The sequence below is a fragment of the Biomphalaria glabrata genome, chromosome 1 (genome assembly GCF_947242115.1).
Source record: "Biomphalaria glabrata chromosome 1, xgBioGlab47.1, whole genome shotgun sequence".
In the NCBI taxonomy this organism is placed as follows: domain Eukaryota; kingdom Metazoa; phylum Mollusca; class Gastropoda; family Planorbidae; genus Biomphalaria; species Biomphalaria glabrata.
The window spans coordinates 4,617,934-4,641,536 of NC_074711.1; the positions used below are offsets into that span (position 1 = coordinate 4,617,934).

The 23,603-nt window shown below is 35.5% G+C and overlaps 2 protein-coding genes across 2 annotated transcripts; one reads left to right on the forward strand and one right to left on the reverse strand.

The window, feature by feature from the left end:
- The first annotated feature begins 3,676 nt into the window (after nucleotides 1-3,676).
- LOC106052754 (methyltransferase-like protein 27) lies at nucleotides 3,677-16,618 on the forward strand. Its single transcript, XM_056017415.1, has 6 exons — nucleotides 3,677-3,868; nucleotides 5,356-5,468; nucleotides 6,719-6,853; nucleotides 10,729-10,864; nucleotides 12,086-12,178; nucleotides 13,351-16,618. The coding sequence occupies exons 2-6, from the start codon at nucleotides 5,361-5,363 to the stop codon at nucleotides 13,536-13,538; spliced, it is 660 nt and encodes a 219-aa protein (XP_055873390.1). The 5' UTR covers nucleotides 3,677-3,868; nucleotides 5,356-5,360; the 3' UTR covers nucleotides 13,539-16,618.
- LOC106052759 (uncharacterized) lies at nucleotides 16,098-22,588 on the reverse strand. The gene is made up of 7 exons (XM_013208199.2): nucleotides 22,428-22,588; nucleotides 18,410-18,599; nucleotides 18,058-18,159; nucleotides 17,858-17,944; nucleotides 17,664-17,714; nucleotides 17,515-17,539; nucleotides 16,098-16,839 (listed from the first exon to the last, which is right to left on the reverse strand). The coding sequence occupies exons 1-7, from the start codon at nucleotides 22,448-22,450 to the stop codon at nucleotides 16,820-16,822; spliced, it is 498 nt and encodes a 165-aa protein (XP_013063653.2). The 5' UTR covers nucleotides 22,451-22,588; the 3' UTR covers nucleotides 16,098-16,819.
- Nucleotides 22,589-23,603: the final 1,015 nt, after the last annotated feature.

The window sequence follows — 23,603 nt, forward strand, 5'->3', positions numbered from 1 at the left end:
AAATGGTTTGAATTCACCTACACTTCCTAGGTGAACAGTATCCATGTAAAAAACAGCAAAAGGTCTCATTTACGATGGACTGGTCATGTAGGGACTGGTTCATATGCCTGACTATCGCCTCCCGAAGAGACTACTTATTGGAAGAGCTGTGCGTTGGAAAGCGCTCTTAAGGGGTTCGGGACATAAAGATATCCTCTAGAGCTCTCTGTTGTTACGCGTCGTTGGCTTGCAGCTCCAAACTGCTGGAAGATAACTCAACCTTTGTAGGCGTAACGTATCTTAATAAAACCCCGTCGTCATGTGGGGGGTTTGGACTAAGGAGTAAATTATCTTCCAACTCTGGAGGAACATCCGAAACATGTAAAACATTTGTAAAACTTCAAATAACTTAACTTCCCTGTGAACAATACTAAATATAATTTTTAATTCTAATATAGACAGAAACGAAGTTGATATCAAATAAATTTACTAGACTTAAGTAATAATATTTCTTATAAGTCACTACAATAACATAATCAGTCTCACGTTGTGGTGTCTATCCCCTAAGACCAAGTGACGACAATGCCACCTATGTTGCATCATTCATAAACCAATCACTAACCTCTTCCCAACGTCACCATAGAAACACACACTGTCCATAGGACGCTCTCAAGCAAATGTCAAACTCATGGCTGGGGAAATCATAGCCTTTGGTCGCTTCTCGTGGAGTGGAGCCGTGAGTGTCGGTGCTGCAAACTAATATTTAATATATTGTGTCACAACAAGAATATACACATTCTTTTGTTTAGTACTGAAGTTACCAACTCCATTCGACTTAGCTCGTGTATTTCGTGATTTGGCTACCTATCAAAGGGGCTAGAGGTTCGACACCCGATTCGAGCTGAGTTGTGTTTACAGAGCGTCTAAAGTAGGCAGCATGGAAAACCGTCTCCCAGTTACCCCCTCCCCCCACTGGTCCACAAATGAGATTCAAAGTGAATTTTGATAGATTGTATATCAAAATTATTGGAATGCAGATCAGGCCTATAACTCAGTGGGGTCACTAGGGTGGGTGTCACCGGTGCGGTCAGCTCAGGGGATCTCTCCCCCCCCCCCATTTAAAAAATCGTTTTTTCGTTGGGTTATTGCGCTGTAATACATACAGTTTATAATTACCTACGCTATTTGATTGTTCAACAACAACAAAAAAAAAAACTATAAAATGAGTGTCTATTAAATTTTAAAATTCAGTTGTTTAATACAATTTATCTACAGTTCTTAATTTTAATTTTAAAAATCCTTTTTCACATGAGACGTCATAGATAAGCAGATGGTAAGAAACGGTTGAAGGCTTTGTTAAATGATTTAGAGATAGGCCTATTTTTTAAGGTCTTAGTGGCATATGAATCATGCAATGTCAGCTTTTCTTTAAGAATAACCCTTGTTGTCTTTATATCCGTTCTCAGTCATGGTATTTCTATTTAAATGTCGCCTTTTAAACAATCATCATATACCGGTACGCAAACATTTTGAAAATGATATCTCAATACTTTGTTGGTTGTTGAACTAAAGAATGTTTCGGTTAGATTGCTCCATATTTATCTGCTACATCAATGATTGCTTCCAGTTGGAGTTGAAGCTCAGAGTTAAAAGACGATCAATGCACATAAGAATGAACCTCTTTTTCTCTTCCTAAATAGTGTGTCCGGCATCTTGTGATTGCTCGCCTGACATTTTCTTCTTGTTTTAATATATATTTTTTTTCTTCTGAATCACAGTGCTTTTTTTTTTTTTTACAAAGAGCCTTTTTTTTTATAACACTTTGCGCTAAAATGTTAGGCCTTTGTTAAAGAAAAGGTTTGATTAGTCACCACATTTTCAATAATTTAAAGATAGGCCTCAACTCTTGTGTATCTTTCGCCTTCTTGTACATCCTCCCCCCCCCCCCCCTAAAAAAAAATAAAGATAGGTAAAATAAAAGATCTTAAGCTGCGCCTCTAGTAGTAATAGTTTCAGAACGAAAAAAAAGTATTTCAATCGTTTCAAAAAATGCTTGGCAAAACGCTAATTTCCATTAGGAAGCATCATAACCATTCTTGGCACTAGCAAAGAAGAAAAATCCCCTACAATATTCAAGTATAACATTCGACTGACAACATTGTAACAATTCCTTCATCTTGACTTCAGCTTCTTTTACAGAAAAATGAAATTACATTATCATCTTCAGAAATCTCAAAGGCCACTTATTTACTTTCCAATTCTACAAAATTTACATTAATTAGCCTACAAGTGAGATTCCAATAATATTTTATGCCTAAAGAATATTGTCATTTGTTAAACAGTGACTATTGGTTGGCATTCTGATATTACGGTGCTAGCTACACATTCAATAGATTCGATTAAAACATTTTTTTTTAATCAAAGCAGTTTTCATATACATAGCGTCATAGCCTATATACATTTGAAAGTAAGGTTTCACGTTTTCCTTTATATATTAAGTATGACAGTGATGCCCAAACTAATTCGCCCAGCGGGCCATTTTAATTTTCGACACTCATGTCACGGGCCACATGAGCCAAAAGGTAGAATAAAGAAATTAAATGGACAAGAAATTATTTTATTACAAATCCGTGGGTCTAATACATTAATTAATGAGATATTTGAAGTTTATCTTTTTTTTTTTCACGCGTCAGAAAATGGCTTCATTTGTCTACTGAGCAATATCGTAGTTAGCTTTACAACCGACTCATTTTCTTGCCGCCTTTTGGTCAATAGTCCCATCGATCCTCTACCACCTAGGCGGAGGGTAGATTTTTTCGGCTAGCTGGATTGAACCACGTCGCGGGCCGGATATGGGCCGTATTTTGGGCATTACTGAAGTATGATATAACATTTTAAACCTTTTGATAGAATTTCATTAAACAATTAAAATATATTTAGTCGAAATGAAAACGAAAATTATATAAATCTATTTATTAATTCTGAATAACATGTTCCAATATGTGGCCACTGTTTTTTTTAATTGTCATGTAGGCCTATTCACAAAGTGCTTTTTTTTTTTTTTTGACTTGGGCGTCACCCCCCTAATGCGGTGCGGACCCCCTAGTGACGCCACTGCAGTACCGGTATAATTCATGATTTACAATGATAACAAAAATAATTAAAGGTTATTATTGTGAATTCTTTAAATATCTATTAAATAAACAATTTAGACGTGACCTAACACGGTACGCCCTAGAAATTAAATCCTTTTTTTTTTTTTCAAGAAAGTTAACCTTGGGATAATTTTTTGGCTGCCCCTAAATTTGACCTACAGTGTGCATTGTACATATTGCAAAATATGTCACGACGGCCCTGATGCTATTGATACTTGGGCTGCTTTTGATAATCGGGTTTCTATTGATAGTCCGACTGCTATTGATATTCGGGCTGCTATTGATTAATGGAATGCTATTGATATTCGAATGTCATTGCAAAGACAACTTTAAATATGTGTTGATAATTCACATTTAGGCTACCAAAAATTATGGTAACTTTTTTCTAGGTCAGAATGAGATTTGTTTTGGGAGGGGGGGGGATGAAGAAGATTTTTAAATCGATAGTTAACTCTAAAAATAAATATATACGTTTCAATTTATTCTCGAGCTTAAAAATCCCTCATGTAAAACCCTGTTGCCTTTGAAGTTAAGTGATGCATACCTAACGACGCTTTCAGTACTTCAGTGCAGCAGCTACCGGTTGGCCTAGTTTCGCAACCTGTCGATTGATAATAAATGAACAGTTTTCTACCAGCGAAACTTAGGCCTACGTAGTCTTATGCACAATTGAAGTCAGCAAGTCTCACGAGTATATTAAGGAAATTTCCTGTAGTTTGACCAATATTTTGAAGGTATGTCGATCGATTTCTCTCTTTTTTTTCTTTTTTTTGATTACACGCCTATATATGAAAAATATTATAAATATTATATATATATATATTTTAGATTAGTTTGTTATTTTAGCTTTCGTGTTTATGTTTGTAGATAATTGTTATCATAGCGCCTTAAGCCAACATTTTGTCTGTTAACAGCGCTTTATAAATAAATATATGTATTAGCTGTAGGGAGGTTCAGGCGAAATACATAAATAAATGTATCCAAGAAAGAAAAATGAAAACAAAAAGTTGTAGTCATTTTTTTAATAGAGGTCACTTTTTTAAGAATCTCAAGAATAGCTCTAGATCGTTGTTACAAAGTCATAAAACTATAGGCATATATAAACATTATACATATACAAATTACAGACGATACTTTCGTAACCATGTTTCAGTCTTGCCGTGCATGTAAATTGGTCTTCAATGGTCTTCCTGGTAAGGGAAGAAAGAACACTTAGGCTATAGAAATTCGTCTTAGTAAGGAAATAAAAAAATCATTGATAGAAAAATGAACCAAATAACTGCAAAGGATTTTTTTTTTCATTCATCACATATTTTTATTTGTTACAACTCATTATTATTAGATACTCCATAGGGCTCCTTTTGTCTCTAAAAATAATGGATGCGCCCAGATGAATCACTGGTTTTGGTTTCGTCTTGAGACCGCACAGAAGTAAAGTTCCTCTTCACAACGACCAACCGCCTTTACTTCCTAAATGCAGGTACCCTTTAGAGTTGGGTGGACTCAGTTGTTATGGTTACTTTGGTTAGGGTCTAAAAATCCAAAATCCCAACCTTCGCCGATCACCCCAGATTCGGAAACCAAGCGCTTAACCACCGCGCCACACGAGTCCTTGATTCCAGGCAGGATCTGGTGTGCGCGAGCACGCTACTCTGCCTCATCGTGGCGCTCGTGTGGAAACGGCCATTAGAGGAAGTGGTTAGGCTAAATGAGTAGCAAGACAAAACTCCCGTGGGGGGGTGTCCACGGGTTGGCGAGAGCTTACCCATTGCACGGAGCGGAGTTGAAAGAGAGCCCTCACGACCCTGTCAATAATCCATCGCAGTTCCTCAAGGGGCCGTTTACACTAATGGCGAGTCCTCCACGGTTAGCTTGGTACAACATAGGAAAATGGCGCAGATTCCCGGTGCACTCGGCTTTCGGCCATGTCTAGCCCATGCGTTGGGGGCCAGATGCATCGGAAATAGCAATGCTTTACATAGGCATTGACTTGGGTCTCTTCCAGACAGAACTGTCTGTTCACACAGGTTTTTTTTTTTTACTGTTTGACGCTCAAACAGTTTTTTTTTCAAACTTAGAGCTCGAAGAGCCTTTGGCTCAGCTCTTAGACAATCTAACGGATCTGGTGTGACTAAACAAGCCTTTTCTGGAGCGGATTTTATTTTTAAATAACCCATAGGAAAAAAAAAAAGTACGACTTACCCTGTGTTCATGTTTCCAGGCACAATGGCAAGTCAGCCTGCTTCAAACCCTTTTACTCATATCCCTGGACTCAGTAAAGAAGAATTAGCTCGCAGGTATACACAGTGGGCAGAACAACAAAAGTACGAGCATGTAAGTGTTACTGTAAGACAGTTGTGGCCTACAGCTTATCTTATATATAACAGACGTTAATTTATAAACAAGAAAAGTATATTTTAAAAAATTGTATTGAAGTGTAAACGTTTCAATTAGTTTGGATCATGTAGCCTAATTAAATTTGTAATAGATCTTAAGTCTAGACTAAATCTGTGCGATTAGAAATATTTTTACCAATTGTTTTTGTTTAGCACAATTTCCTGCTTTAAGCTTTCTCAATGCGCTATGATCCTATCATTTGTTTGGGGGAGAAGGCGGTACCTTGTAAAAGTTACCGCTTTTTCAAATGTATTTTATATAAAAAAAATGTGTAAACTTCAGTTCGAATTCGAGGGCTCTAGCCTACTCAATACACTAACCAACCACTGTACACTATAGTTATCTATTATTAGTTTCAAACTTTAAGTTGACGATCTAATTCTCTACTCAAAGTATAAAGGGGACTATTTCAACTTATAGGTACCACCACGTCTTTCAAGTATAATTTCTTTCCTTTGTTTGATACCAAATAAGATAATTGATAACCAATAAGTAATTAACTGAGTGATTATTTTTTTAAAATTGATTCTTTTGTCAGGTACAAGAAATAATTGTGCAAAATTTCAGCTTGATCCTAGCTTGGGCGTGGGAGAAATAACGTGTACAAACATTTTTACTAGCCAGGCAATTAGCGTGAGTTGATATAAGCTTTGTAAACAAAAGAAAAAAGATAATTACGTTCTGTGCGTATTTCCCTGTGTTAATCTAGTCGTGCATGTTAATTAAACTCTGCTATATTATTATCTCGTACCATTCGTTCCATGCTCTAAAGGCACTTTAGGAATGAAGAAACTCTTGGTCCAATTGGTATTGCTTTAGTTGAATATTCATTTGTTATAAATGTCACGGTTCTATTTTGCGTTTAACATAACTGGACAAAAAAAAATTGCTTTTCAAAAGCCAGCATGGAAACCTTTCCCCCATCCCCCCACCTGATGCACGCAATTGATTGGATCTAAGCGCATTCACGCATTGAGCTTTCTAAAAGCATTTAATATTTCCAATCGCAGACATTTTATTTTTATTATTGTCCTAGGCCTACTTTTTTTTTTCACATACCAGAACAAAATACAGTTTTGCCATTTGAATATCATTGTTTAAACTAATTTATTATTTTGTAACATACATATCATTGTAATGAATGACGGTCATCTTCTTTTCTGTTATATAATATAATATGATTCCAGGACCTTCGAGAAGAAGTTTACAAAGGTCCGGCTATAGTTGCAGACGTTATGATTAATTTGTTTCCAGAGGAAAAATCACGAAAAGACATTTACATTCTGGACGTTGCTGCTGGTACGGGATTTGTCGCCGAAAAGGTAACTTATTTTATTTTCTTATTGTTGTTTACGATTGATATCATTAATCATGTCACCAATGTCATCTTTTTGGTGCTTTTTTCTTCACAATTATTTCCCTTGCATTTTCCATTGACTCTATTTAGCCGAAAGCGGTGAAATGCGATTTAAATTTTCATAATGTCAGCTTATAGTCAATACAGGTAAATACGTTTGTCGTAGGGAGCTGTAACCTAAATATTTTAGAGACATGAGCTGTGACACTTGGTGATCATAGAGATAGTATTTTTGTGTCTTTACGCGATGCGGGCGTCCCTGTACTGTTCAGGCCAAGAGTGTAAACAATAGCCTACGTTTTATTGTTAAGTCTTCTCCCACATCACTCTTGTGGAACCTGTACACGAGTTACAGTGTTAGCCAAACTTTTTAGTTTCTCGCAGCCTTAATCTTAAGTGGGTATTTGAAACACTATAATACTGCAAGCCATTTATTTAATGAATTAATTGCAATGATGTTGAACAATGGAGAGAGAATATAGTACTGGTAGTCATAGCAGTTACGAGACGAAGGAGTCACAAAATTAAGACATGATGATAATATCATATTGCCGAAAAATAAAAATCCTTTAAGAAAATAAACAAAACTTGTGTAAAGGGAAAGAAGTCCGCCCTTATAACTATATCTATCAATAATGTACAAGTTATTTCCCTTTTTCGAGCTCACCCCCCCCCCCCAAGATAATTAATAACCAATAATTAATTGACTAATTCAGTATTTTTTTGATTGATTCATGTTTTGTATATATAAGTTGAGAGGCTAATTTCTTAAAATAATAATAATATTTTTAAAATTCCTATCTTTCAATAGAAAAGTTACACCGCAGTGTCACATACGGGATACATTCTCTGCCTAATGATACCATTATATTACGAGCAGTATCTCAATACTGTCCATACTAGTATTAGCAAGAACATCGCTGTTTGTAGTGCGGTTTTGCCAATTTATGTCCATGTTGGAGCGCAAACATCTGTCGGTTACAGACAGACCACAAAAAAAAACAACAAAAAACTTCGCGACTTTTCCCCTTTTGAGGGCCAAAAAGGTATTCACAATAAAAAAAAACAACACTGCAATTCATAAATATTCGTCATTTTCCGTTTGTTTTATAACAATATCAGAAAAAAAAAGATAAATGCTCTTCCCAGCACTATTTTCCCAACCTCTATTTTATTTTCACTCTTGGAACTATGTGAGAGCATTGTTAATTTTGGCTCTATTGAAAAACTGCCTCTCTTACAAACACTTATGTAGATTGAGTTATTAGGGAAGAAAAAAAATGAAGTAAAATTTGCCGATGTCTGTTTATGGTTATTGCGTTTTGCGTGATTTAAACATTGTTTACACTTTAATTGCGGAGAGCCGTGTAGGTGGCTTTCACTTTGGTGAAAAGGCTAATGGAGCCTACACCAAGATGGTGCGCACATGTTTAATTAGGTCTATTGACTCATTAAAAGTATTTCTTGTTTGCAAAGAAATGTTTTAGTGTACTGCAGTAAGCCAGTGACGTAAGTGGTGTCAAGTTTTTTTTTTCCTTTGACGTCATTCGAAACCCTTTCATTCATTCTTCTTCTTCTTCTCAAACTGTCAGGTAGAGTTGAGCCTTCGGCTCTTGGAACTCTAGGCCAGCAAAAGTGAACAAGAGCTCCCTCTCACCGGCCTGTATGAAAACAGTGTACACTGTTTTGTCTGGCGGGTGGGTCAGACTCGCGGCAAGAGGCCGCGTATAGATCTACTAAGACCCCCACCATTTTTCTTTTCTATACCAGGCTAACCGTGCGGGACACGCCATTTATTATGTAACGGCCCCTTGAGGAACAGCGCCTGGATTGTGACAAGGTTGTGGGAGCTTTTTTACAACTCCGCACAGTGCAATGAGGATGCTCTCGCACCCCCTTAGGCATCCCCTACGGGAGTCTTGTTTTGCTACCCTTTAGCCTAATCGTTTCCTCCTACGATCGTTTCCACCCGGGCGCCACTATGAGGCAGGGTAGCATGCCCGGGCTTTCATTCATAAAAAAAGATGTCTAGCTAAAATTAATTTTACGATAGTGAAACATTTCTAAACCAATATAACGGTCGACCTCGAGTTTTCGCGATGTGGCCAATGAATGTTTTTCTAATTTATATACATATAGGCCTACCTTGAAATTTTAAAGAAAATCGTTAGTGTCGTTTTCGAAATAAAATTATACTTATAAAGTTATAAATATAAATATATATATAGGCCTACCTACAAGAATTGCTCGGTTAAGAGTATAGGATATATTGTTATGATTTTCTCTACCAGGCCTTCTGTAAACATTGCTTAATCAACAAGAGTTCCAAAATAACAATGTTATGGTTCAATAACTAAATAGGCTACAACAACAGCCAAAACTACCCAATTGGCTACACTAACTACAAATGCTTTGAAGTACATAACAGAACTGCCGTGCCACTGGTCATATTTTTGTGTCCTAGTAGTACAGTCCCTTGTCCATTGATGGTCCATTTGCCTGAGTCACGTGTCTCTGTAGGTCGCATACACATTTACCATAAATGAGTAACAGATTTTTTAAACCTCTCGATACGGTACACATCGATTCATCTGTCTTACTCATCACGGTTCCAATCATTTCACTGTCTTGTTCAGCGTAGTACCGGTATCTATCTGTTTAATCATGGTTAATAACTGTTCGTAGACCTCTTTCAGTTTCGAACCCAACCGTACTGTAAACACTGCTTAACACAACACATCAAGCACAAGAACTTGAAAACAAGAGCTTCAAATAACAATGTGGTGGTTAAATAACTAAATATATCAACAGCCACTATTACGCAATTGGCTACACTAACTACAAATGCTTAGGTGTATATAACAGAACTGCCGTGTCAAACTCTCTTATTCTCTCTTGTCGACTCATGGACTCGTGCAGCTACATTCTCGAGGACTCATATTGCACCGCACCGTCTTTATGCCCTTTCCGTCCTGTCCGCTCAGACGCCTAGCTCAAAAGGGGAGACAATCTTACGTAGACGAGATAATTCAGTTGGTAATCACACACGCTTTTTGAGGTATCACACACACAATAAAAGGATTAATGATACAAGTATTGTGTGGATAGACTTTATTATTGCTTTTTTTTTTTTAAACTTAAGAAAAAAAATCAATGATTGGAGAGCGCTAAAAGTTTGTGCAAAATTATTCTTTTAATTAAAAGTGTTCGTTAAAATTTGAAATTACATTTTTACGAATGGAACATTGCGAAAGAACTATATTAGCAACAAATTAGATTTTCAATGTTATTTCTAAAAACAAGTATATTGTTATTTCCTTAGAGATGTGCAATGCTATTTTTATAAGATACATAGTAGCCTATTGTAAAGTTTCCTAAAAAGGGCAACTTGGCAGATTGCAACAACTGGAGGGGCACTACCCTCCTTTTTGTCCCGGGCAAAGTTTTCAACATTGTTATTTTATTTAAAGGGGACTAATTTAACTTATACCACCACATCTGTCAAGTACGATTTTTTTTTGCCTTGTTCAAGATATCAAACAAAATGATAAATTATTAATAGCTATTTAACTATTAATTATTAAAAAAAAAGATTCTTGTGTTGTCAGGGAAAGAAATTATTGTACAAAATTTCAGCTGAATACGAAATTGGGTGTGGGAGAGATAACGTGTACAAAACTTTTTACCATACAGACAGACAGACTTTAAGGATAAAAACTCTTTCTTATTTACACATCCATAATAACTCATAGGGTTGAAAATATTTTAAAATTATTATTTCACAAATAATAATACAAAATGTAGGACTCATTTTATTGTCTTCCTTCCTATTGTCCTCAGTTGATCCAAGAAGGTTTCGAAAAGTTTGACGCTCTGGAGCCTAGTGAAGGCTTACTGAATCTTGCTATTGCCAAAGGAATTTACTCAAAGACTTTTCAAACTTTTATCACAGATACACCAACATATATTGAATCAGGTAAATTAGTCCAGTTAACGAAAAGTGGGCGAAATCTAGTTACTTGTCTTCTAGTATTAAGAGCTAACATTATTGCATTTTCGAATTCGAACAATAGGTCAGATTTCTTCTTCTTCTTCGTTATCATTTTACATGTTGGAGGGTTCAGATCAGTAATCCTAGATCTGAGATGAACTGCGCACTGGTTTCCAGATCAGGCAGTTCTCCGTACATTTTTTGTTCTATAAGACGGTTTTGGGGCCAGAGTCTTGTTCGGGGCTCTAGGTATAGTATGCAGCTTGAAGGTCATGGTCAGCATTCTCTGGTGATCTCCACAAGGTAGGTTTCGCTCGTCCCGACTTTAAGCTTCCGGAACATATGTTGTCTCATTCTGTTGTATCCGGTTCGTAGGCGAAAAAATTATACGTTGGTCATGTCTTATAATATTTTGGTTGTAATAAACTAGTCGATCGAGATAGAACATTAATGTTTTTTTTTTTTTTTCTGCTGAACAGCAGCTTTTAGAAAGACATGGAAAAAAAGGGGGGGGGGGATGTTGGGATTGACGTGACGTTCATATTCATAGTAAAACTTGAAAATGTGAATATTTCTTATCTTATCTTATATAATACAGACGTTACTTCAAAAAAGAAGATGATTACGTCCTACGCGTCATGCATTTAGTCATGCATATTAACCAATGACTTAAATTCTGCCAAGTCACTGGTTTTCCTGGCTAGCTCAGGCAACCCATTCCATGCTCTAATAGCACTAGGGAAGAAGGAGTGTTTGTACAAATTTGTCCTAGCATATGGGGCGAGGAATGTGCCTTTATCTTTGTGTCTTTCAGAGTATTTTATTAAATTTTGTTTTTGTATTTGAAGATTATGGTTCAGTGTTTTATGTATTATTGCTACTTTACTTCTGAGCCTTCTGTCCTGAAGGCTTTCTAAATTTAGTGATTTTACTAAAGGTGTCTAGTCAAATGTGAATATTCGTTTGTTATGAATCGCACTGCTCTATTTTGTGTCTGTTCTAGTTTCTTAATGTTTTCTTGAGTTGAGGGGTCCCAAACAGAGGATGCATATTCTATTATTGGCCTAACCAAGGTTAAATAACATTTTAGTTTTATTTTCTTATTTGATTTATAGAAATTTCTTTTAATAAATCCTAATGCTTTGTTTGATTTATTTAATGTGCACAATAAACAAAAGTGTTGTTTTTTTTTCCATTATTCAATAGATTCTTATGACGTTGTGATTGTGTGTGGAGGATTTGGTGAGAACCACATACCTTGCAGTGGTCTTGATGAATTCATACGTCTGGTCAAGCCAGGTAAACAAAATGTCGATATTATTTTGTAATGTTACGATATGATTGAATTTATATCATATGAATTCGATAGGTCAATGAGTGCAGCGATTTATGTTGACGCCTCATTGTTCAACTGTTTACCTAATGGTAAAGGCACATTCCTCGTCCCATATGCTAGGACAAATACTCCTTCTTCCCTAGTGCTATTAGAGCATGGAATGGGTTGCCTGAGCTAGCCAGGAAAACCAGTGACTTGGCAGAATTTAAGTCATTGGTTAATATGCATGACTAAATGCATGACGCGTAGGACGTAATCATCTTCTTTTTTTTGAAGTAACGTCTGTATTATATAAGATAAGAAGATAATGTTTTGCAAATTGTATCAGATTAAATCTCGAATTTAGATATCTAGTCTCTTGCACGATAAAATGAATTTCAAATGAAATAATATAGTATAGTGTTAATTATCTTTACGTACGATATGTTAAAAAAGATGAAACATTCCAATTTAGGCCAAAAAAAATAATTCAGTTTCCACGTTACGATTTTCAATTTTGGTATTGCCATTTCCGGGTACGCTATTCTTCCTCAACGTGGCACTCGGGTGGAAACGATCACTTGAGGAAGTGATTAGACTAAATGAATAGCAAAACAAAACTCCTGTGGGCGTGTCTAGGGGAATGCGAGAGCTTTCCCGTTGCTCAGTGCGGAGTTAAAAGAAAGTTTCCACGCCCCTGTCGATAATCCATGCGCCGTTCCTCGTGGGACCGTTACACTAATGGCGAGTCCTGCACGGTTAGCTTGGTAAAACATAGGAAAATGGCTGGGGTTCCCGGTGTGCTCGGCCTTCGGACATGTAGCCTATTCTAGTCCATGCGCCGGAGTGCCAGTTTCATCGGAAATAGCAATTTCTTACATAAGCATTGACTTGATCCTCTTCCAGACATAACGGTTTGTTCAAGCAGGCTTACACGCCTAGAGTTCGAAGAGCCTTCGGCTCAACTCTTTGGTATTGCCACATACGCCCCCATTTCCAACTGTAGTTATACCACTGAGCATATTGGTTTAACATTCTGTACAAAAAAAAGATAAGCAGAAATTAAGACAGTTATCATTATAATAGGATGGTCGTAACAGAACATTTGAAACATTCTTTCGATTGAAGATTGTAGTTGGCACTTCCGTTTTTTCAGGTGGCCATGTTGTCATAGCAATGAGTGAAACATTTCTGACCAGTGTGCTGGAATACAAGGACAGATTGGAACCAAGAATGAAAAGACTAGAAGACGATGGAAAGTGGGTCTCAATTCGTAGGACAGTTGTCCCGAGATATTTTGATGTTTACAACGGCGTTGTTTTTGTTTTTCAAGTCTCCAAGTGACGTCAGTTTAGGGCAGAGAATGAAAACAGGTTTAGGACAATTTAACGACAAAAAAACTGGTAGGCCTAAATCTAGATCTAATAACCCTAAGGGCCTTGACATTCAACTTAAATCTCTCATCTGCCCATTGCCTCTCGTCGTTAGGTGTTGTGACAGTCTGTCAAAAATAGGATTTAGGCCTACTACTGCAAGGGTGAACGACTGTAGAAAATACTATGCTATATTATTTTACTTAGAACTTTCTTTTATCCATTACTATATGTCCTTTTTTTTTTTGGTAACTTTAAGCCTAATGTGTGTTATCTTTTTTTTTTTTTTTGTGTGTAGTCGATGAGGGCCTTAAGACCCAAACATCCTTTGATTTTGCTTGGTCCGGCTGGGTAACCTATAATAATGCTAGGCTATATGTATGTTTGACTCTTCCCGGTCAGCGGCTGTTCTTAGAAGGATATCAAGAGAGACGTTGGTCCACTCTTTCACGTTGTCCAGCCTTTCATTGGACGACCTCCACTTCGTGCTCCCTCCCCCTGTACCCTGAAGAATGACAGTCATGTCTTACAATAGGACCGAACCATCTCAACTTCAGTATTGAGTTCCTCCTTTTTGACAGCCAAGACTTTTGCTAGTACGTCGGTACTCGTGTGACTACTTTTGTTTTAGTCTATATTTTGATAATTTCGTGCCAAGTTGGCTTCGTATATATTTTTTTTTTTGCTGTGAAGTCTTAATGTGGTTTTAAGCCAGTGTTAACAGAAGCCTACTTCTATTTCAATAACCCTATATACATTCATCATTTTATAGTCCTAGAACCTTTAACCTTACATAACATTTTTAGCGGCTCCCGAAAGGCGAATTGGCGTTATTAGTTTTGTGTCTGTCCGTCCCGTTTAGATCTCGTAAACTAGAAAAGATAGTGAAAATCCAACATCATGATATTTTAGACCTTTCAAAGTTCTGATGCAACGGCTACTTTTTTGTTTTCTGAAAGCGAAAAATCTAATTTTTTAAAATCAACTATGCAAGTACGTTTTTTTTTTCATACAAATACACCATTTTTACAACTATTCACTAAACATGGGAGGCTATTTAGTAAGGGAGATGACGATATACCATATTCTGAACACATTCATGCAAACGGTTTTAGATTTTTTTGTTACAATTGTCTTGCTGAATTATACAAGTTTTGTCACACTAACTACTACATTTACAAAAAAAAATAAAAATAAATAACTAATAAAAAAATAAATGTTTACTTCTATTTTTAAAGAGAAAATAATCTATTTAGTATGCATATAAGTAGAACATAATCTAAAACAACAATTAATAAGTAGGTTTTCATATTATCGCTTGTACTGCTAAGTGTCACTACAACCGTATTATGAAAGACTGAAGGGGAGAACAATTTTTTTTTAGGCTTTGAATAAGAGACTGACCCTTGACAGAACAATTAGATAATATGACATTAGTTAGGACAAGTTCACATTGAACTTCTGCTGGGGCACTACACAAGATCTGCTAACCTTCATTCTTCAATGTCATTTCCCTTTGATAGAATGTCATTCTGATATTCTTGCTGAAAATATTGAAACCTGCCTGAGTGGACCACTTCGGGGTCCGATTTTGAGTTTGTTTTTCCAAACAAACTGTCTTTGTAACCTTGTGTGTGTGTGTGGGGGTTCCCGTACGTCGTGAGCAAATTAAAAACTTCCATTCAAGAATTCTAAGTGTGCTTACACCAAACCACTGCATCAGATTTCAGGATTTAGCAAGGTTGAATTTTGTTTGGGGGAAAGGGGAGTAACAATGTTGAACTTTACTATTATCACACTTTCCATGAGAATTAAAGGATATCCTTCAGAACTACATCCTTAGATCTAAGTGAAAACAAAAATGTATTCCTTGAGTTTTGTGTACCGGTACATACATTTTTGTAGTGGTTCTGTAATTATTGCTCAAGTACTATATATAAGTCTTCTAGAATTACTGCAAATAGTACAATTACGGTACTTTTAAATACATTTGTACTTTTCTCAAAGTTTTTTTTTGTGATTTTAAAAATCAATTAAATTTATATACAATTTTGATTAGACAAGAGGGTAGAAACTGTCTCAATATAACTATAATAACTTAGCCACTTAGATCTACTGTAGGTGCAATGTTTTAAGATGCTTTTTGAGATGCTTGAATGAAAAAGAGTTCCTATCTGAAGAGTTCCACAAGCAACTGGATACACGAGGAGCTTACGGACTCAAATATTCATTATGGCAGGATTTTAATAATTTTCAGCTAATCAACACTGACTAAAAAAAAACAACATTCCTATTCAACATGACAATCATTTCAAAATGTGAGCATCAATCTTCATAAATTTAAGCTTGGGTGGCAAATAGAACACACAAACCAAGACCTAACCCTAACCAAAAGGAAACATGACTTAACTTCCTGAGGACTATGATGTTCAAATTGTCAATATTAAATGGGCAATTATTTTATTGTTGAGAGAAACATAATTGTCTGAAATACTACCATAAACTAATCAGGAAAACTATTACGCAAGTATGAAACACACACAAAATGTTTATTCCAAATTTTTATTTACATTAATTGTCTGAGTTCTTGAATATGCCATATAATGAGATTTCTACTATTCTAATGCACAGGCTTCTGTGGCCTTCATCTTGTTATAAGCATTGAAATCAAATACTTCTTTGATCACATGGAAATTACAAATGCAATAGTGAACAAAATTAGGGAAGGGAGACAATTTCATAAGCTGTCAGATATGGCCAAGCCACCAGAAAACTACTACAAATAACACTGGTCCAAACATGCTAAGAAATCAGGTCAGCTAGGATTTATAACCGGAGAACTCAATACTCTTTCTAATTAGAAAAAAAATCACTTATGCTTAAATAAATCATAGTGTTGAAAAGCTCAGCAAATAAAATGAAAACCAATGAATGTACCAACAACAACACAAAGTTGAAAAGGAAGAAACGTAGTGTTAAAAAATCTTTACATAACGATAAAACTTTTATTAACAAAACCAGTGATATATAAAAAAAAAATAAAAAATGAAACGATGGGGAGACATGAGCACTTCTATTCACAGTCCTGACTCTGACATCTATGACAAGGTCAGCTAGACAGTCTTACAAACATAGTTCATGTTCAGATTATGACTGTGACTATGTCCCTAGTGTAAAGTACACACACAAACACACACATTCACACAATTTGTTCACATTCTAAAACAATAGGACTGGGCCAATGGGATTCTATTATTGAAGGTCTGGTAAGTCTGAAAAAAAAAAAAAAAAAAATAAAGTAAGAAAATTAAAATTTGAAACCAACAGAGACAGTAATAATCATCTATTTTAAAAGAATGCTTGTCAATTAGTCTAAGAAGATAATTCTTAACACTATCTGAATCAGATGAGGTGTGGATGTTTAAGTGGGACCACTTAACTACATGACTAAAAAAACAACAACTAAAGATTGGTAATTTGTTAATTGTTTAATAGCATTAGAAGTGGTCGGGTAAAATTGGGTTCATGAAACAGGATTCCAAACCATTTATATCCGTGTGATATGGAACTGTAATTCAAGCTATATTGTAGGTCAACACTAAGGTACGGGTTTTAACAACTTTAAATTCAATAAATCAGTTCTGACCACAAAAGTTTGATTAAGATATCAATCATTTCTGCCTCTTATTGTGAAGAAAATAAAAAAATGAATATACTTCAGTGCTTTATGAAGAGAGCTTTAATAGCCAAAAGCAAGAGAGAGTAAATTACAGGCAACATCAAAGATGACCTCAACTATAGTCAAACTTTAAATAATGCAACCTTAAAAAACCACAACATACAACCATGTGAAAGGAAAATAGCTTTTACCCCCCCTTCCATATTATTCTCTGGTCGTTTTACAAAAAGAAAAAAAATTTAGTTTCAAATATTTGAGTTCAACTTACTTTCATCATCACTATCTTCTTGGTCCTGAAATATAAAAATAGCAACAGAATAATGAAATGTCAAAACAGCAAGTGATCAACAAATTAAATACTGGTACAATAAAATTAAAAAAAAAAAGGAAGAGTTTATAGACATTGTTTAGACTCACCCCTAAATCAGCACCAGCTCCTCCCTGTAGACCACCCATGGATTGCATCATCTGAAGAGAAGTAATAGCAAAAGTTCAAGAAGGGAACAAAAATGTTTAAACACCACAAGTAAAAGTTGCAAAAAAAACAACAACAGAAAATTGAATTTTACTGAATAACCTAAATTGGCTGCAATCAAATAAATATATTTTACCTCATCAAGGTTAAAGTCATCTTGCTCTTCTACCTCAGAATCATCTTCATCTCTCCATTTTTCAAAGTCTGTTTTTAAGTAATGTACCTGAGAAATAAAAAATGAACAAGAAACCATGCTTTAAAAAACAAAAGGAGGAAAAAATATTACTGAAAAAAAAAAAAAGAAAAAGAAAACAGACTGATCATCTTTTGACATACCTTCTTTGAGTCCTTTAAAAGTCGAGGCCAAAATCCTGAACTGCTATCTTTTTTCATAATAACAAAAATAATTTCACGACCAGTCACATGATACTTTGATGACTGAAAAAAAAATAAATTTTAAATCATTTTTTTTAGTCGGGCTAGCTACGAGCTTTTTATATGTCTAAGACCTCAGACTTTTGGCCTGCATTTCAATTGCAATACTGAATCATTCCGAACTAACCTAGCTTTACAAAACTGCATATAGCCACCACTAAAGTTATCACTATACAAAAGTAGAAATTATGACAGACTAAATGCATTTCTTTCAGCACTATTAGTTCAAAACTAGGTAGAAATAAACTCTTACATCAGGGTCTATTTCTTTGTTGAACTCTAGCAAAACTTCATGATCTGTGTTGCCTGAGCCTCCTTTACCATGAAAATACAGACTGTTATCTTTCAATGTAATTGTTGGGTTGGCACAGTTCTCTAACTGTACTGTGAGAAACAGTTTGTCTTTTCTTTGAGCCCACATTATTGGCGGTGGCGGCAAATGTCTAGAACAAAAATGCAATATTAGATAATTAGACAAATTAGACACAAGCATTGGTATGGTACATTATCGTAATATCCAAAATCAGCTATATTATAAAGTTAACAGAGCAATACCAAATATTTTAATTTATTCATTTCAATACTGCAAGAAAACTAAGCAACTGCTGTAGATTAACAAGGATTCCATCACACGACACAGCGCCATGTGGAGCAACATTTAGCAATAAGCCCAAGACATTAGGCAGAGGAGAGTTGTCTACTTGGTTCATTTTAATTGTTTAATCCAGCGGTTCTCAACCTTTTAAGCTCGGCGACCCCTTTTCACAATTCCTCACGTTGCTGTGACCCCTCCCCCCTTACACACACACAGCAATAGAAGAGTAAACAATAACAATCCATATTTTCGATGTTCTTAGGCGACCCCTGGCTAATCGTCAATCTACCCCCAAAGGGGTCGCGACCCGCAGGTTGAGAACCCCTGGTTTAAACTTAATGAAATGGCTTTAATACAGTCTGATAATTGTGATTTCTACTAGGAATAAGTATTAATGTGGCATATCCACCACCCTCTCCACTTAATAGAGAATAAAGCTTGCATTGCTACCAGCTGACCTGTTTTATTTTATGTCCCTTCTATCTACCATGGAATATGTTTCACTTCTAAAATAGCCACTGTTTCAAAAATGTTAAAAATAAAAAAAAAATATATAAAAAAAGTAAGAGTATTTTCTTTTACTTTTATAGACAATTATTGTTGAGTCTACTTAGATTTTAGATTAATAAATTATTAATTACAGACCTATTAATTAATTATTAATTACAGAGATCTATATTGGGAGTATAATATAGTTTTTAATATCATTATATGAAATGCTGGCTGCCTGGCCCTGTGGTATGCGCTCTGGACTGTCTTTCGATTGTCACAATTTAGAACCCTGCCTACTGGGCTAGGGCACCTAGAAGAGAAGTAATAGTAATATATATATGATTATATGTAATCTAGATTCTAGATCATAAATAATTTTATATAATTACCCTCAAATATGAAGAAATATCCCAAACGAGTAAAAAGAAAACCAACAGCAAGAGTGCCAAGAATGATCATGGCATATGTGATATATATTATGATAAACCATTAACATCATTAAAGTGACAATTTCTTAAACTTAAATGACTTAAATTGTGATAGTCAATAAGTGAATTACTAATAGACTAGACCAGTGATGCCCAAAATACGGCCTGCGGGCCAGATCCGGCCCACCGAAATGTTGGCACGTAGAGTAGACCCCCCTTCCTTTTTCCAAAAAATAAAAAGGTTGACTTATGTACCGGTATCTTTACCTAAATAAAAGATTGTTAAACTACGCCTACAGATTGGAGGATGGATAGGAATACTTAGGCTACCAACGACACGAAAATGAGTCGGTAGTAAAGCTAACTACAATGTTGCTCTGTTTTAAGTAAATCGCTTCAGATATCAAAATCCTTAATGTAAGTACTAGATCCAAGGGTTTCTAATCAATTAGTTACAAATTCAGGTAAATTTCATTTCAATTTTTTTTTTTTACCTTTTCGTTCATGTGGCCCGCGACACGAGTGTCAGAAATTATAATGGCCCGCAGTATACTTAATATAGACATATCTTATTATTTTATATAGAGTAAAGGATGGTTGTCGGACACGCTAAGCCATTCTCCGGCCATTTTTAAGTTTCAAAATTCATAACTCTGTAATGGTCTAACCTATGAATAAACTGATGGTGTCAATGAATTCGTCATCCTTTTGTCTATAAAAATAGCTATTTTGTAATGTATCACTACGCATAGTTAAAATTAGATCTGATGTGAAGAGGGGTAGGTTGGGTTTTCTGATGCGTAAAAGTTTTCGTCATGATTTTTGTCTCTGTAAAAGTTGTTGGCCAGTTTGGAGATTTATCGGACACTTCAAAGGAAATAGATGTCTTCTATATATTAAACATGTTATTATTAAGACATTTCATCCTTAATTTTATTATTCTGTATATTAGCGCAACGACACAAGCCATATTATCACTTTTCCCACGCTCCACGCTTTCATTCTCGGCTTGTAACTGACGTCACACCACGACCACTACTTTGGGCCTAGCCTAGCTGGTCGCGCTAGGGGAAAAAATCGCCTCTGTTGGGGGTGAGAAGAGGAGGAGGATTCTCTCTAGTCTACCTACGGGGCACTTTTTTTTCCCCGTAGCACAGCTCCACTAGCGCAGTGCGTGCCTGTCTCACCTTAGCCTTTATGGTACCAGTCAGATAATTGCTAGTCTCCTGCTTTTTTTTTTTTAGAGCGTGTAATGGTATGCTTAAGAGACGTGGAAAAAAAAAAGGGGTGGGGGTGGGGAGACTTCATGTAGTATACTCTCTTTTGATTTTGACAATCTCTTAGAATGTTGATGTTTCACACAATGGCAATTTAGTGCACCTGGTCGATCAATAATTGTAGGCTCGAGGTCTACAATGATATTGCTATTGTGACTTTCTTTTTTTCAGCTGCCCATTGATGCCAATTTATTATTGTATGCATATGTGCACTTAAGTGCTATAACATTTGTACATATTTGTTGCAAATTAAATGGTTTAAAATAAATGGTTATACGTTTTGCATACACCACATTAACTTTTTTTTTTATAAATATGTTACGAATTTTTTTTTTGTGAAACATGTAACAAACACACACAAGAACACATACATAACTTAAATATACATTTTGTACTATATTATTTTAACAAACAACAAAATTATTCTTGTAAATGTTTTAAAAAAAAACAATAACAATTTGTTTATTTCCCCATAAGTACTGTGTCAAGTTATTTCCCTTTGATGACTAGCGTCATATGACGATATGTTTTCTTATTCACTTCAGAAAGGTAAAACTTGTTGGCCTCCCCCTATTTACATGTTTAAGTGGGAAAGGAGAGTCTGGGTTGTACAATTTATCTGTTTCTAGTGCCTATTTAGAAGTATTATATCTGGGTTTTATTTTAATTGGGTAATGCATCTAGGGGCTTAAAAATCGTCTTAGCTCCAGACCCTATCTCGTTCTTCCCCTTGGGAGAAAAAAAGCTAAGTTTTACAGTAGTCTACTTTGACCCAAGATAAAATTACTTTCTCTCAATATAAAAGGGAGCTGTACGTGTCGGAAGTGTGACAAAATAGTCCATGCGCAATATTTATGCGGAAGTTGGGTAGTAAACATTCGAATAAAGAAGATTTAATAATAATACATCGAGGTGTCCGATATGCGAGACGAAACCCGGGTGTCCGACAACCATCCTTTACTCTAATACAGACGTCATATAGACTAGACTCTATAATTAAGTCTTAAGTTAATATACTAAATAGATCTAGTCTTATTCATAAATAAATATAAAATTAAAATACTTAAAATTAATTATCTACTGACTTAATTAAAGTTAATTAAACTTAATATTAATTAGATCTATACACTGCTGCTGCAGCTTATAATTTATACAGAACTAGACTAGTGATTGATTAGTCACTCGTTTTCACTAGACTTTAACAGTTAAAAGTGTCTCCTGTCCTGCATGCAATCATTTTTTCAATCATCATGATTAAAATGATAATGTCATGAATGATCATGCAATGCTGCACTGCATGGCTATGCTATGCATATCCGATATCGTTACTCAAGTCCAAGACCAAGTCGAGTCAAGTTACTGTAGACTGTAGACTTTTTTTTTTAAGTCAGTAGTGTAGATGATCAGTAGCTTAAGTAAGCGCTAGGCTAATCTTAAACAAGGTTTGTAATATTCTAAAGCTCATTGTGTAAGACTTACGTTGCATTACTAGAGGAATTCATTTTATTTAACGTATTAAATATTAAAGGTAAATTCCACTAAAACAGCGAAAATACAAATAGGCGTAGGAAATTAATCACAACACGCCGCAAATAAACGTAATGCGCATGTCACATAACAGAGGAAGCGATTACAGCACGTAGTAGTTGCCAACTGTATATATCGTTTGCGGTGAAGTCCAAGGGTAGATAAAGGCCCAAATTTACTAAAGGAAAAATTTACTTTTGATACAATTCCCCCCCCCCGCTTTAAGCACTTAGAATTAAACTATCTTTCACATTCTTATTTTATAAAATATTGATTATATGGATATTTTACCTCTTGTTCACCCCTAAAATTGTATGAACATAAATTGGAATCGATACCTTTCCGGATCAACAGTGAAATAATACACAAGAGAATTCCAGAACTTAAAAAAAACGAAACAAATATTGCTAATAGGTCACTTTTTATTAATGAATAGGACACTAGAGCTAAATCTATATTTTCAATTTTCAGTTAATAACTGTAGCAATAGAGGATATAAAGATTTAGATTCACAGATTTTAAGACATCTTTATTTAATGCTTGTTAATTTATTTCAGGGATATCCATTTTTGTTTTCCTAGCAGCCTTTCTCAATCTAAAACTCGAAATGAGGCGTAATACCGCTAGTGCTAAGATGTCATCGTAGAGTCTAGATTTTATCTTTCGTGGTCGAATGCTTGTAGTGGTTGCTTTATTTACACTTTCTATATTTAATGCCTTCTCTCTCTCCCCCTCCCTTTTAATTGAAACAGATATATTTATTTATTCAAACACCGTCAAGCACACCGGATGGCTTCCTGACCGTGCGGTTTGCGCTCTGGCCTGATGTTTAGATTTATCGATAATCCCTGGTTCAAACACTGCCCATCCCCCGTCATCCTGCGAGAGGTTTCAACTCTGAAGGAACATCCGAAACATGTAAAACATTTTTTTACAAACAAACACCGAATAGATACTTAAATCACAGACCTATATACGACTGAGAGCTTGTACTGACTTGTCCGCATGGACACAAAGAAAGGAAAACATTCATAGATTGTAAGAGTAGCGACTACGTTCTCTTCACCAACTCAAAGTACATGTGTGGGCGAGAACTTAGAGTAAAACACACCCAACTATCCATCTATA